Below are 15,044 nucleotides of genomic sequence, written 5' to 3' on the forward strand. Positions count from 1 at the left end.
CTCAGATCCCTTTCACTCTGAGGTCTATCTGTGACAGACTGGGAATGTGGTCTTCCTTTGGCGATAGTTTGTCTGGAAAGTTTTAGCTCAACCAAAATCCATTCCTTAAAAGATGTCATGAGTTTTGCATTGCTTATCTTATTGCAACACAAGGAAGTTAGATTTCTATACATATCCTTCCTACTATCCACTTGCTCAAGCATCTAATTTGTATTAAAAGAATATTGTATTGAGAAATGTTTAATATGTGGCTTGTAATTCAGCAAGAAATAGATTGGTCCCTTTAAATTTAATCTTAAAATGAACATAAGATCATACTTTGACCTTGTAATTATCTCCTGGAGTAGGGCCAATGGCTGTCTGTGTACAGGTCTTGCAAGTGACCTGTGTTTCTATTATGTTAACAAAGAGGTTGAGGAAATGAAATTCAGTTATTAGAGGCTGGCTCTCAGCATCACTTTTGCTCTGGCCCTAGCCCTTGCTGTTATGTATGAGCCTCTAATAGTATGAAACCTGGCTTTATACCTTCTATATGAAAATGATTTGGAGAGAAATTAGCACCTATGATAGGAATTTCCTACCCAACACTTTCCTCAGAGCATCCTGGACTTCTTTGTTTCTCAGACTATACACAACAGGGTTCAGTAGGGGTGTTATTACAGTGTAAGTCACAGAGATCAGTTGGTCCTGGTCCCTGGCGTTCTCTGACTTGGGCTTGAAGTAGACAATGGAGGCACAGCCATAGTGAATCACAACCACTGTGAGGTGAGAACTGCAAGTGGCAAAGGTTTTTTTCCATCCATCAGCTGAGGCAATCTTAAGGATGGTGGCGATAATGAGGACATAGGAGACAAAGAGGAAAGTGGCAGGGGCTGTGATGACCAGGAGGGTGAGCACTAAGGTCAAGATGTCATTGAAGACAGGCACTGCACAGGCCAGATCCAACATAGGTCGGACATCACAGAAGAAATGTTTAATAAGTAACCTGCAGAAGGGCAGCCTGAATATGGCCATGGCCTGAGCTAGCGAGAGGAAGAACCCTGTGGCACAGACTGAAGATGCCAGAATGACACACACCCTCCAATTCATGATGATGCTATAGCGAAGTGGGTTGCAGATGGCCACATAACGATCATAACCCATGACTGCTAGCAGGAGACAGTTGGTGATTCCAAAGCCAAGGAAAAAAAATAGCTGTGTCCCACAGCCTTCCAGGGAGATGGACTGGCTCAGACCCACAAGGCTACCAAGCATGCGTGGGATGATGACCAGAGAATAGAAAGTCTCTGAGGTAGAGAGAACACTTAAGAAGAAATACATGGGGGTGTGAAGGCGGTGGTCAATACGGATAATGCTCACAATGATGACATTGCCAGCCAGAGTCAGGATGTATAGGGCAAAGAAAATAATGAAGAGTGTGACCTGGTGCTCTTGGAAATTGGAGAAACCTTGGAAAACAAATTCTCTTACCTCTGTACAGTTGGCTGTCTTCATTGTGGAACTTAGCTCTGAAAGATAAAAGAAGGTCAAAACTATGTCTTAGTCTCAGAGATAGCCCTGACTCTGAGTACACTGCAGAGGAAAGATTTTGCACAGCAGAGACTCTGTTCAAAACCCCGTGAATGGCTGGGCATAGTGGCACATGCCTATAATTCTAGCCCTCTGGGAAGCAGAGGTTGGTGGAAACTGTGAATTTGAGACTAGCTTGGTTTACAAAGTGAGTCCAGGACAGCCAAAGTTACACAGAGAAACCCTATCTCAAACAAAACAAAACAAAACAAAACAAAACAAAACAAAACAAATCTCCATGGATGGAGCTATAATTTCTCTCCATAATGTCCTTATCTCCCAAGCATGGTCCACTAATTTCAATAACTCCCTCTCTCTCTCTCTCTCTCTCTCTCTCTCTCTCTCTCTCTCTCTCTCTCTCTCTCATCTATATATATGTATAATATATATAGTGTAAGTTTGATAAAAAATATAATAATAATATATAATACGATAATATATTTGAGAGCCAGGTATGGTAGAATGTACTTGTAATCTCAGCACTGGGAAGGTAGAGAGGAGCATATTCTTCATGTTGACTGGCCAGTAAGCTTAACCTCAGTGAATTCCAGGCCAGTGAAAAAAATTTTCTTAAATAAACACATCAAAGTGGATGACGTTTATGAAACTGCAGATGAGCTTGGCATATGTACTCCACAAATGCACACATATGCCCACATGCCTGCACTTACAACAGCACACACACAAATGAAATTAAGAAGAAAACAAAGCTGGGAAGTGGTATTACATGCCTCTAATCCCAGAACTTGGGAGGCAGAAGCATGCAGATCTCTGTGTGTTTTAGGCCAACCTGTTCTACAGACTGAGTTCCAGGACACCCATGGCTATATAGAGAAACTCCATCTTTAAAAAAATATCAACTCATCCTTCAGAACTGATAGACTGGGTCCCTGGGCTAGAAATCAAAGTAGAACTTAATTAGCTATAATTAAGAACCTGATTTAAAGCAGTCTTTCCATGTATATATTTGTCCTTTATAGAAAGGAGTACTTATAGCCCATAAAATATATCTTGAAATTTTATTAAAATTAGGTTATCTTTAAAAAGTTAACTACATTTTAGAGTAGAGTATAACCAAATTGAAAAAAATTTAAAAATAGATAGCTGAAATAAAATGAATGTTTGGCATTTAAACCATAGTTTATGAGAGCTCATAATGAAAACTAGGAACTATTTGTAAACAGACAGTAATAAAATAATAGTATGCCAAATTTTTGTCATATACCTACAAGATTATTGAAGTCATTTATACTTTAAGATGTTTATGTTAAAAAGAGGGTAATAATGGGCAACAGGATATTCATCTAATGAAATTATTAAAAAATAGGGCAAAAAGTGGGAAGAAAAATAATTTGAGATAGTAACAACATAAAAGAAGAATAAAATTATATGATATATAAAGGTAAATATTTATATGCTTAAATGTAGGATACTAGTGAAATTGGCCAAGAAATTAAGGGAACACATGAATAAATGCTCTTAAATAATCAATAAAAGGACATAGTTTTAAAAGATTCATAAAAAAGAAAAGTAGTTTCACAATTTTTCACTATATTTTTTGTAAAATGAAATGCTTATAATTATAAAAATAAATTGTTCACCAATATTTAATCAAGAAACCCATACCTGACACCATTGTTGAGTTGAAAACCTGTGGCTAGACAAGTTATAATCCCTACAACAACCATTCCTCTAAATATCCATAGTAAAGTAACTCCCAATGACTTATAGATTCATTAATATCTCAGTGCTCATTAGAGAACCTACTAGTCACAGTAGATGGTGATTCACAAATATCTACATCTGCCTAAGGATCAAAATAAGCTCACAAAATGCTCATATGTATCACCTCTCCTCCTCCCAAATCCCAGGGATCACTGCAGCAGAGGGGCAAAGAGTCTCTAAGAGCCAGAGGTGGTCAATAAATACAGGGAAACAGTGTCATCCAAGCACAACAGGACAGCTGCCCAGAAGAAGTCAGAGCAATTGCTACAGGCGCAATCCCTGTGCAAGTTCAGAGCAAATCTCAACACAGAGAAAGACGGTGGGTATGAAGTCCCACCCCAGGCATGGAACCATCAGAAATTAACAGCTTCTGGGAAAGAGTCAGTTTCTTTAAGACACTTAATTTTGTCCCTGAGAAGTTGATCATGTTCAGTGGAAGGCCACACATATAAGAATATATGACAAAGACAAATTTTGACTAAAAAATGAATTCAAATTTGGATGGAAAGGAAGGGGCACATTGGGGGGGGGGGTGAAGATGAACAAAACATATTACATGAACTTCTCAAGGTACCAATAAACAACAAATAAACAAACACTTTGAGAAGCTCTGTTTTTTGGTCAGAATTAATTCTAAAAGTGACACAGCTAACAGAGAAACCTCAACTGTGGAATTGGTTAGAACAGGTTGGTCTGTGCTCATGTCTTTGGCGGGATGTCTTAATTATTCATTGAGATAGGAAGGTCCAGCCTACAGAGAGCAACACCAATTCTCAGGTAGGAAAACCACAAGCAATCAAAATCCAGAGCTGTGGATCCCTGCCCCAGCAGATATATCTACAAGGCACTTTTGTACCCAGTGTTCAGGGAACATCGCAGAAGAGGGGCAGAGGATCAGGGAGTTTGCTATGAGGTTTTCCCCCTTAGTAATGTCAGAAGCTACACTCATAAAGTCTCACTAACATAGCTGCCCAAACATGATAGAGACAAGGGCAACACCAATAGACATTCCAAATGGATGGGAGTGGGGCAAAAGGCCTTCAGTCTTCAACAAAGAATGACAGGCAATGGAGGAATGTTGAGAAAGAGAGAGAATCTACTCCAGAGTAGAGCATGTAAATTGGTTTCGAATGGTCAGCCCTGCAGCCATATATAATACTAACATTATGCAGACTGAGAGTGATATATTTAGGAATATATATGAATGTAATTGCAATTAATGAGAATAAAGACCTTGAATTTTAAAGAAAACATGGATAGGGTGTATGGGAAGGCTTAGAATTAAAAAAGAAAATAGAAAATGATGTATTTATATAATAATCTTAAAAATGAAAGAAAAAGTTCTATTCTGAGGGAAAATATTAAAAAGTTAATTCAAAATTAATATTAACTTTATTTACTAATAAATATTAATAAAATTAGTATTAATAGTTACAATGTTACATTGTCATAGAAAACATCATTCAGCCAATCTGCTTGTGAAGTCTAGATAACAAATTCTTGCATTAGCTATTAACAAATTATATCTGTCAGAATATCAAGTGGACAAACGACCAAGGTTTGTTTCAGAATGAAAAATTGGTTAAATATTAAAAAGAGTCTGATTGTATGTTTTATCAAAAAAGTGTTTAAACAGGGGAAAATCATATGATTATTTGAATGGTTACTAACACAGATTTTTAATTTTTTTTTTTTTTTTTTTTTGGTATTTGCACTTGTGAAGAACCTGTAGAAAGCTGAGAATAACATATTTTCTCTAAGCTGATAAAGGCAGGCAGAAATCCTACAGTCAACATTACAGAAGTGCTAAGGTATTGAAGGGTTTTCTTCATGATTAAGAACAAGATAAATGTGATGGCTTTATCTACTTCTCTTCAATGTTATATTGAATACTCCAGCCATCCTTGTAAGGTAAGGAAAAGAAATTAAAGATTCAAAGATTGAAAAAGAAGAAATAATATAGGCCTTTTTATTTATAGATTACATTTATAGAAAATTCAAAAGATGGTACTGACAAGTTATCAGAATTACTGTGAGAGCTGAGCAAGCTTTTTTGGCACAAAACTTATTAGGTAAAACATCCCTGCATTTCTGCATTCAATAAACTATTATCAAATTAAATCTAGAAAGTTTATCATTTATCTTTATTTCAAAAAATATCAAGTAGTTATGAATAAAGGCCTTTATGGAGAAAAATTTAAAACTTTAATGAATCATATGAAGAAGTTCGAAATAAATGGTTGTATCCATGAAATCTAAGATCTGTCACTGTTTCATCTAGTCCCGAGTTGATATGTGAAATCAATACAAGTCACTCAAATTTCAAATTGATTATTTTTAATTATGTGTTTGCTGGATTAACAACTAACACTAATATTTATATACAGGGTCAAAGCCACAGGAGCAGCCAATTGGGAGAGAAAGAGGGTTTATCTTTCAAACACAAGTACTTACAACATTAGAGTAATTAAGAAGGTGTGGTACTAACACAGGGTAAAGCAAACAGAGCAAAGGAAGAAAATTGAGTAATGTGACTTCATAACTAGGGATTTAAAAAAGAACCTTAAGGCTAGTCTCCCTACTGTGTTCCATTTACATATCCCTATCATCTTTTTATTCTTTACATTCTATTTATTCCTTGATCACTTTTGTCATATGTTATTTGTTGACATTATTTTTATTTTTTTAAACTGAGAGTAGATTCTTCTCTCATGCCTCCTCACTACAGTCTCTTCTCTCTCCACTCTCAGCTTCCTCTCTGCCCACATCCCCTCTTCTTTAGATCTACTCCTCCTCGATTTTCTCTTCTGAAAAGAGCAGGCCTCCAAGAGACAACAAGCAAAACATGGCAAAACATGATACAACAAGTGAAGGCAAAAGTCCTCATAACGAGGCTGGAAAAGACAACCCAATAGGAGATTGGATTCCCAGGAGCAGGGAAGACAGAGACACCCCCACTCCAACTCTTTGGAGTCTGACTTCACATGAGCTCTTTGATTACAAATTATTCCAGATCTACAGAATCAATCCAGTACTTGGCTTCTGCTAGGCCTTTGGCAAACACTTGTTAAATGAACCAGTGAATGGTGTAATGATTTTAAGTAGTTCCAGTCTGCAGGAAGAGACTCATCCTTTCATTGGATGTCCACAGAAGCTCTGCCTCAGGTACCCAGAACCAGGACAAGGTAATTAGGTAAAAACCCAGACTTTAGATTCAGGGCTGTGAGAGGTGGAACACAATGTCCCTACCTTTAGGGACACTGCAGGCAGATGGAGCCTGTGAAGCAGCCAAGCAAAAGAAAAGCTGATATATAGATAGACAGTAAGGAGTAATGTCTACAGCACTCATCGGTGGAGAAATTGGAAGGCTGCCTGAAAGAAAAGACACAAAGGGGCAGTATAGCAAAAGATTGACAAATGTCATAAGTGTTGGCTTACCACTTATCAGAAGGGACACACAAGGGGCTCTTGATTTGGTTTTCAGATCCCACTCCATATTGAGATCAGCAGCTCCATTTCTAAAAATGATAGGAGAAATGTGTATGGAGCTTTGCCTATAAGAGAAGAACTTCATTTCTTCTTCAGTAGTACCTGCATGGTAGACATGTGAAGAAATAATTTCAAAAAGGGCAAAAGAGTGGCCAATGCCAAGATACGGCAGTGCTAACTCTGAATCCTGGATATCCTGAGTCATAGCTCCAAAACCTCTGCTAGAAAAAAATTCTCAATGTGGAATAAAAAAAAAAATTATGTCTCAGTTGAGGGAGTGACAGATGGAATGCTGATGCCAGGAAGTGAATGCAGCTAGCTCTTATTTTAATCTATTAACAAAAATTATCAATAAAGATAAAGTTAAATCTATTAGAATTGAAATAGGCAGGCTCTCTAGTCTCTCTCTGATATGCCAACAGTGAAAATAGTCTGGTCTACTAAGGCAATCTATAATTGGAACGTGAAAATATATAGTAAAAATGATTTAAATTACTAAATTTCTTAATGTTCTTCTTCATTTGTTGTTAATAAAATTAACTTATACTAAATATAAAGATGTAATGCATACAAGTAATCACTATTCCTACCTTTTAAAGAAGAGATGGTGGAGGAAATGTGACAACATACAACCATCTAGAAATACAAATACAGTTGTAGAAGTTGAAATGAAAAATTTTAATTAAGAAATAGAATTTGTTCATTTTGTTAGGGTTTGGCATGAATGGTCTCTGTGAAGAGTCACAGACATAGAATTGATGAGGCTTACACACTTGTAACACAGCTATTAATATCTGGTAGAAGGGTGACGCTCAGGGAATAATGGTGCTCCCCTTTTGTCCTCTATTCCAAGTGTGTGTAGAAACCCTGAGACAATATATGATATGTTCACCTAATGCACCGAATATATGTATACAAATATATGTGTATATTTGCTTCACTACATACAAACATATATATAGACACACAGACACACATATATAATATATGGTTTGTATACGTGTATGCACATATACATGTAAACATATAGATGCATATATCTATGTGTATACATATACACATATTATGCATGCATACATATATAAATATGTTATAATAATGATCTTGTTTGCCTCAAAAGACAGGCAGGCCCTTAATAGCAAATGACAACACTGAGATTACAAAGGCAGTGTTATTTACAGTCTTTGCCTTGACTTTCACCATATTCCTCCATTATTTAAAATGATATATGCAAGAATATGATATTTCACTTTAGGTCTCAACCAGGCATTCTGAAAGTTATTGAGAAAGCCTAAAACTTCAATGTCAAGAAAATCATCAGCAAGAGAGAGAGAGAGAGAGAGGGCTAAGGATAAGAAAACAAACAAACAAAAAATCAATTCTCTTCTGCTTTTTATTTTAATTTTGCTTCAACAAACACTTACTTCTTGGCAACTTGGTAGAGGAAATCCTAGAAATTATTTCTCAGAAGCTGGTATGCCTGCAATTGAAAAGAGAAAGACCTGGGATGAGATACTCTAAGAAGGCAGAGAGGAAGAAGGTAAAAATCTCAGGATAAGCAAGTAAGCCTTCACAGAGTGTCAGAAGGAAGGTCACAGTGCAGTGACAAATCCCAGGCCAAAGCTTTGACTCTGTTGCTCTTGGGAAGTCTCTCTGTAGAGCAGAGACCTCTGGAAATCCTAACTCTAAGAATGCTGCCTGGGGTTTGCCCAGAAAAACAGGCCTATCAACTCTGGCACTCTGAAGACTTCCCTTGAGAATCCTTCCTGGGCACAAGGGGCACAAGCAAGCTAGTGTGAGGCCCTGTCTCAGGGGCCTTGTTAGGAATTTGGACAATTAGTAGAACAGAACTCCTTGCCTCTGGTTAGTGACTCACAGGAACAGTCTGTATCTTAGAAACTGAAACATGTTTTGTTTGCAAACTGAGGAACCCAGAATAAACATGCCAAAGGAAGTAATTATCTGTTATTCTATGTCTGAGGATGCTTTTCTCATTTATTGAGTAAACAAATATTACTGAACATCCACTCATGTGCCAGACAGTATGCTGGCTGTGGATCCTAGTGCAACAAATAAGTCATGGTGTTTCCTCCCATAGAAATATCTAGCACTGGAGAACAGCAAGCTGTAGTTAAGCCATCACAGTGTTTGCCTAAATTTTAAAAGGAGCATTGTCTAGACATTTGCAGGTCTTGTACAATGTGGTTGGTCACCAGACAGTGCATTTATGCCATTAATACAGGAGGTTTCCCCTCCTTTCCTCAGAGAGAGCTCTCTCTAAGATTCATGGCTTGTGAAATGGAATGTGGGCTGGATTTAGAAGATGGTGCTGTTCAGTGTATGCACAGCCTACCCAGGCAGGTACATTTGAAAGAAATAAATTTGCAATTGTATTACCAGAACAAAAAATAAATACTGGAAGGAAAATGTATGGGGTTAGGTTGTATCTTTCAATGTTTTCCTGAGTCATGAAGTTTAAGCTGGCATACTGAAGACAAATGTCAGTCCACTAGATGATGCAGGGAATAATTATAAGGTAGAGGAGTAAAAGATGAATGAAAGAATTGAGGAATTAATGGAAAGTCATCTCAAGATGTGAAACACTGCAAATGTGCAAGGAGACCATAAGGAAGAGCTCATGTTGGAGGTAGCGAAACTGGAGATACATGAGGCTTTACACAACTTCAGGCATGCATTGAACCATAAAAGCTTATATGAAGTGAGGATTCAATCATATATAAACTTGTAAGTGAAATACAAAGAAGTGAAACCAAGAGTGGCAGGTGGGGACTTGGAAGGACAATGAGGGGACTACTGCTGTTGTGCAATGTAAACGCTTTGGGGCTGGAGCTCTGGTGGAAGACAAAGTGATAGCACAGAATTCTTGCCAATACCTGGCTCATCATGGGAACCTTAAAATACATGATCCAGAGGTGTGCTTTTACCCAGAAGTAACCCGGGAGCCAATTCTCAGAAAGCAATTATGTATGGAAAAGGTGGCTTTTCAAAGAAACTGGAAGTGGTTGCAGTGTGAGCCTCTTGTGGCAGCTTGATAGAATAGTGCACGATTCATCATATGAAGAATCAAAGTAGTCGCTTTCAACCCTCGGAGTAGAGATCGTGACTAATGTGGTGGCTTTGTCTCCTTGGAATATACTCTTGAAACGCATGTAAGTGTGGAATACAGTGCACCTACTGGGTTGTAAGATGTCAGTGATAGAGCTGTGTACTCTGGGTAAATTTGAGAGCCTCTTTTTGTTCTTATTTATCACTGATAGCGTCATGGTTCATTCAGGAAATGGGGTAAACTGGTAGATATGCAATATATTACCAAACTCTGTATCTCATTTGACACATTTAGAAATGAGAGAATAAACTAGAATCTGACTGGGAATCATTGAAGTCACTGTAAAGTGGTTATTGCAAAAGCACCCAGTGCCAAGATTTCGTTTCTTAGCTGTGGGTGTCAGTTCCAGAAGCATTGGCCGTTGCTAGTCTGAAAGCTGGCATGTCTTTTAAAATCTGCCACATTGATGACTATATGCAGTTTTCTTTAGGTAAGGCTACACAATCATTCATAACGTGTTTGCATAATGTCATAAGAGAAAAATTTAAGATATGGCCATTCAAGGGGTTCTGGGGATATGAACTCACCGTATGAGGAGATTCAGATGAGATACCATGTTTCTCCTTTATGATAATTCAAGTCAGGATTTAATTCACCAACAATAGAGGTTAAAATCATTATTATCATTGCAAAGCTTCATTTTTCCATTCTATTTTTTTCTTTCAGAATACCATGACCAATTAAATAGCATCAAAGGTCTCTACAAGCAAGCAACACTAGTTACTATTGCTACCATTTTCATTAGCTATACGTACTCTATATATCTGCTATGTGCGTGGTACCACTTGACTCTTGTCTCATTGAGATCTTGCTCTTTCTACAGAATTCAGGCAGTTTCTTGATGGCTATCTTACACCTATTTGTTCATAGTCTTCAGGGAACTGCTATTCCTAGGATTCCCAGAGGTGAGTCCACATTTCAGTTCACCACCTCTACATATTGAAGAGCAATTCCAGTCTGTTAAGTAACTACATTGAGTTCAGACTCTCTATCTATGAGATATCTATAAACACATATTGCATGCCTCACAAATTTAGAATCACTCCCTACACACATTTGCCAGATTGATGATAGTGTGGCTTGCAACCAGTTATGGGTTAGGAGACAGAGACAGAAGATAGAATAGTTAAAACACATAAAAGATGACAACAAAACGCAAACAAATGTATACATTTTAATTACGTTGTAGTAAACAATCATTGTAGGAAATAGAACTTGATTAAAGACAAATAATTAATGGAAGTTTCTAGAGTTTGAAATGTGAAATCGAGAGTCTGTGAAAGTTTATTATGGGGGAGAGTTCTCATTGTCTATTTTTGCTTCATTCAATTATGGCGGACTGACTCCTACTATACTTTATTAAATTCATGGCCTCTACAACTTACCCATATATATATATATATATATATATATATATATATATATATATATATATATTTGTAAATATGTATCATATATTACTAAATATATAGATTCAATATGTCCAGGATATATGTTACTTACATACATATGGTTTCTAAATATTTGTCCTTATACTCACAGATAAGTGTAGTTCTCATCCCTCAACAAAGAAACTTCTCTTTGCAATCTATGGAGACCATTACAGAAAACCACAACTGATCAAATGAAGAGAACAAGTGATTCTGTGGTACCCAGCCCCATCTGACCCACACAACTAATGCATCTAATGCTCAGGGACCATGATGGAAGAGGTGGTAGAAAGAGTGTAAGAGCCAGAGGAACAGGAAATTTTGTTGCAAAATTATTTCTCCTAGAAATGTTAGGGAAGCTACATATATGATGTCCCAATAATGTTGATTCCTAGAAAGGATTTGATAAGGATTACAACATAAGACATGCTAATTAATAAGGGGTAAAACTAATGAGCCCCCCCAACCCTAAACAGAAAAAAAACTAAGTCAACTAATTAATACTTAGGGCAGGAGAAAATTGCTTTCTCCGTGGTGGAATCCTCAAATTGGTTATCCAATACCAAATGGTCAGCCACCAATCTTTTTGCCCCCATAGTTCAATGATTGAGACCTTTTATTATTGTTGCATGGAACTTTCTTTGCAAAATAGTGTGTTCCTGTCAGAAGAATCATTACTTATTTTCAGTGGATGCTGAGTACAGTCTTCAGATACACTAGCTCAGTGTGGTCCACTCATTTGGGAGTGAATGAAGACGGCTGCTGCGGCCCTAGCTGGCTCGAAGCTTTCTCCTACAGTGAATAAAGATGTTTTCTGGTTTATTTTGACTTTGGTGGTGTTCTGCTTTCATTGGTTTCACGACTCCCAGACCCAACATTTTTGATGCACAGGCCAGAAGACATTGTCCTGATCTGTCTGGAGTGCCTGGATAGACTTTTAAAAGTGTATATTCAGAAATCCTAGCCGTAACTTCTGAGGGGAGTTTGGGAACCAGAGGAGATGGCCTACCGAACACAATTACATAGAACATGGCTTTTAAAAAGCAGCTAAGGGCCCGAACCCTTAGCTGCTTTTTTAAAGCCAAAATGCAGTTTTCAAGAGCTCCACCATGCAGTGCTCTGATTCGTAACTTAAACTCTTGGATGTGTCACTGGGAGCCATTTACTCCTCTCCTTGACTTCCCAGACTCTGGTGTACTTCTGCCATGTTTTCTTGTGTCCCTCTAACTATGAGAAACCCTACAAATAGACATTTAATACTGCTTTTTATATTCTTTTGATTGTTTTGCAGGATAAATATAATACTCAATGAAAAAAAGCAGCTAATAAACCATACATTTAGTTGTGAGATCTTGAAATAAGATGGACCCAATTGAGGTCCCCATACCTCTCTAACTGTGTAGAAACAATAAATGCCTGATGGAGAGCTGCAAGAGCCGGAGTAAACATGAAAGCAAAGGAAAACTATCTGATCAATATATATTTATAAATGCATAGTATTTACAAAATATAAAAATATTATTTAAAAAAACAAAAAGTGGAAACTTAAGAAGAGGTTAGAAAACTTTGCATGCTTGTCACAATCTACACACAGGTTGTAACAGAAGATGATCACTGATGGATTCTGGGTGTTGGTGTGACATCTGCCCAAATTATTAACTGACTACTCAACTAAGTAGTCACATGGAAAGCCAGGCTTACTAACCAACAATGGTGATGATGATAAGCCACTAAGAAGACCCAAGTATTTATACATAAAACTTTCTACTCACAGAAAGAATAGAATATGTAAACAATGAAAGTTTAAAAATATAAAAACAAAATCCAGTTTCTACGACATGTTCCATTTTTAACTAAGTATATAATGAGAAGAAAGAAAAATACATTTCATAGTTTTATATGTAATCTATGATAAGTGTCAACAGTGTTTGTTAGAGTAGCTAGTTCTAGATGCAATAACAAACTGTGAGTATAAAAGTTTTCATAGTCATCACAATGAAGTTAGAAATATAAATTGCAAAGAATATAAATATAAAATATAAATATAAAATGCATGCAAAGAAATGATTAAAGGGCTAATCATAGGCAACAATGGTATCGATTTCTGAGGTATAAGGACATACTAAATTTTATTTAGGTATAAAAAGTTGAATGCAGTTGAAAGTAATAAATGAAAAATGACCTGGAAAGGCTGACACCCAAGACCAAATTGAGCTGAAGGCTTCAGAATGAAGGTAAGATATAAGACATTCAGTGTAGAAGTGAAACATACCAGTTTAAAATTACAAAAGTTAAAGTCTGGCATAGGATTTATGAGTCCACTCAGAGCTTTCAAACTTGATGTACATTTAAAATTTTAAACTTGATCCAAGTGTCAAACTATGGAGGAAAACAAAAACTGCAATACTCTAGGCCATACGCATGAATGAGATTTCCCAGTAAAGACAGTGGGACTAAGATTAGGATTTGCCTGAATAAAGTTTAGTGAACACATATTCAATCAGAATACTTTTTGCTTACAGGCTATATACTACTATCTTTGACAAAGCAAGGGCTCTGGGTGTCACTGAGGAGTGGTCATTTAATGATGGGTTGTATTCTGGTGTGTATGTATGTGGTGTTTTCATTTCTCAAGGTTATGTCTAAGGACATCTAAGTTCTTTCCATAAGTTGTTGTTTATGCACTGGACCACAGTAAATGCAAATATATATGAGTTCTCTGCTTAAAAGTTCTGTGTTAAATTCAAGAGTGCAGAAAGTTGTGCAGTATCACTGATCATGAGGGAAAGGAAAATCAGAGCACAGGGAGAGGCTTGGTAACAGTGAGCTGACGTTACAGACCTCTTACAAAGATGTAGCAGGAGTTGAGGATGGTTTGGACAAGCTGGAAAGCTTGTATAGTATTGGTGGAAATATAAAATGATGAAGTTGGAATGGAAAAAAAGAGATCCTTAAAACCTACAGTTAGAATTATCAAATGCTTCAGAAATCCAATTGCTGGCTATATGGTTGAAAGATCAGAATCAGGTAGCAGTTTTCTCATTACTCTATGAATCATTTCTCTCTCTGCCCTCATTCCAAGGGTATTCTAACTGCTCTTCAGTTTGATTGAAGAGGATGGACACAGACTGACTGAAGAACCAGTAGATGACTCCTGATGATCCTGGGGTCTAGAGTCCTGCATGGGCTAGGCATGCTTTCTACAAAAGGTTTCCACCAGTTGTTATTTATTTTGTAGTGATGTTTCTCTTATCCTATTCTGTAGGTGGCTATTTTTTCCTTACTTTCAACATAAAAGTATGTTGGGAGAAGAGGCTGAAAGGGATCTATTATATGTGGAGTTAAGATTTTGGGGTGAGCTTCAACTCTAGACTAAACATAAACCTGACTAGAGCTCAGGTAAGATTTATCAGTGAACAGAAGTCCAACACTTCGCTCAAAATTTCTAAGTTGTTTCCAAACATTGTTGAATTTTCAGAGGTTTCTTGGATTCCCACTTTAAACCAGAATTCAACACAGCATTTAATGTTCATTACATCTAGCACAAAAGGTGAGCATGGTTGTCCTGGCATGAGAAAGAAGCTTCTCTCTCACCTTTGCACTCTGTACTGGTCTGTGGTTTTAATTGAAAATCCCTGATTGTTCTATTTTACCAATAAAGACTGAAAACCCTGCTATCTGAGAGAGGCAGAGAAAGCACCAGC

General features: G+C 37.0%; 2 protein-coding genes across 4 annotated transcripts in view; one reads left to right on the forward strand and one right to left on the reverse strand.

The window, feature by feature from the left end:
• Positions 1 to 15,044, forward strand: part of Tagln2 (transgelin 2) — a 960,136-nt gene that overhangs the window by 570,992 nt on the left and 374,100 nt on the right. The gene's annotated exons all lie outside the window — the stretch shown is intronic.
• On the reverse strand, positions 562 to 1,494 carry LOC127190721 (olfactory receptor 10J1-like). Its single transcript, XM_051147900.1, has one exon. The coding sequence runs from the start codon at positions 1,492 to 1,494 to the stop codon at positions 562 to 564; it is 933 nt and encodes a 310-aa protein (XP_051003857.1).

Source organism: Acomys russatus, chromosome 6 (genome assembly GCF_903995435.1).
Source record: "Acomys russatus chromosome 6, mAcoRus1.1, whole genome shotgun sequence".
Taxonomy (NCBI): domain Eukaryota; kingdom Metazoa; phylum Chordata; class Mammalia; order Rodentia; family Muridae; genus Acomys; species Acomys russatus.

Bases quoted from the DNA above. Each gene is read 5' to 3' on its own strand.
- LOC127190721 (XM_051147900.1), bottom strand. From the start codon at position 1,494: ATGAAGACAGCCAACTGTACAGAGGTAAGAGAATTTGTTTTCCAAGGT.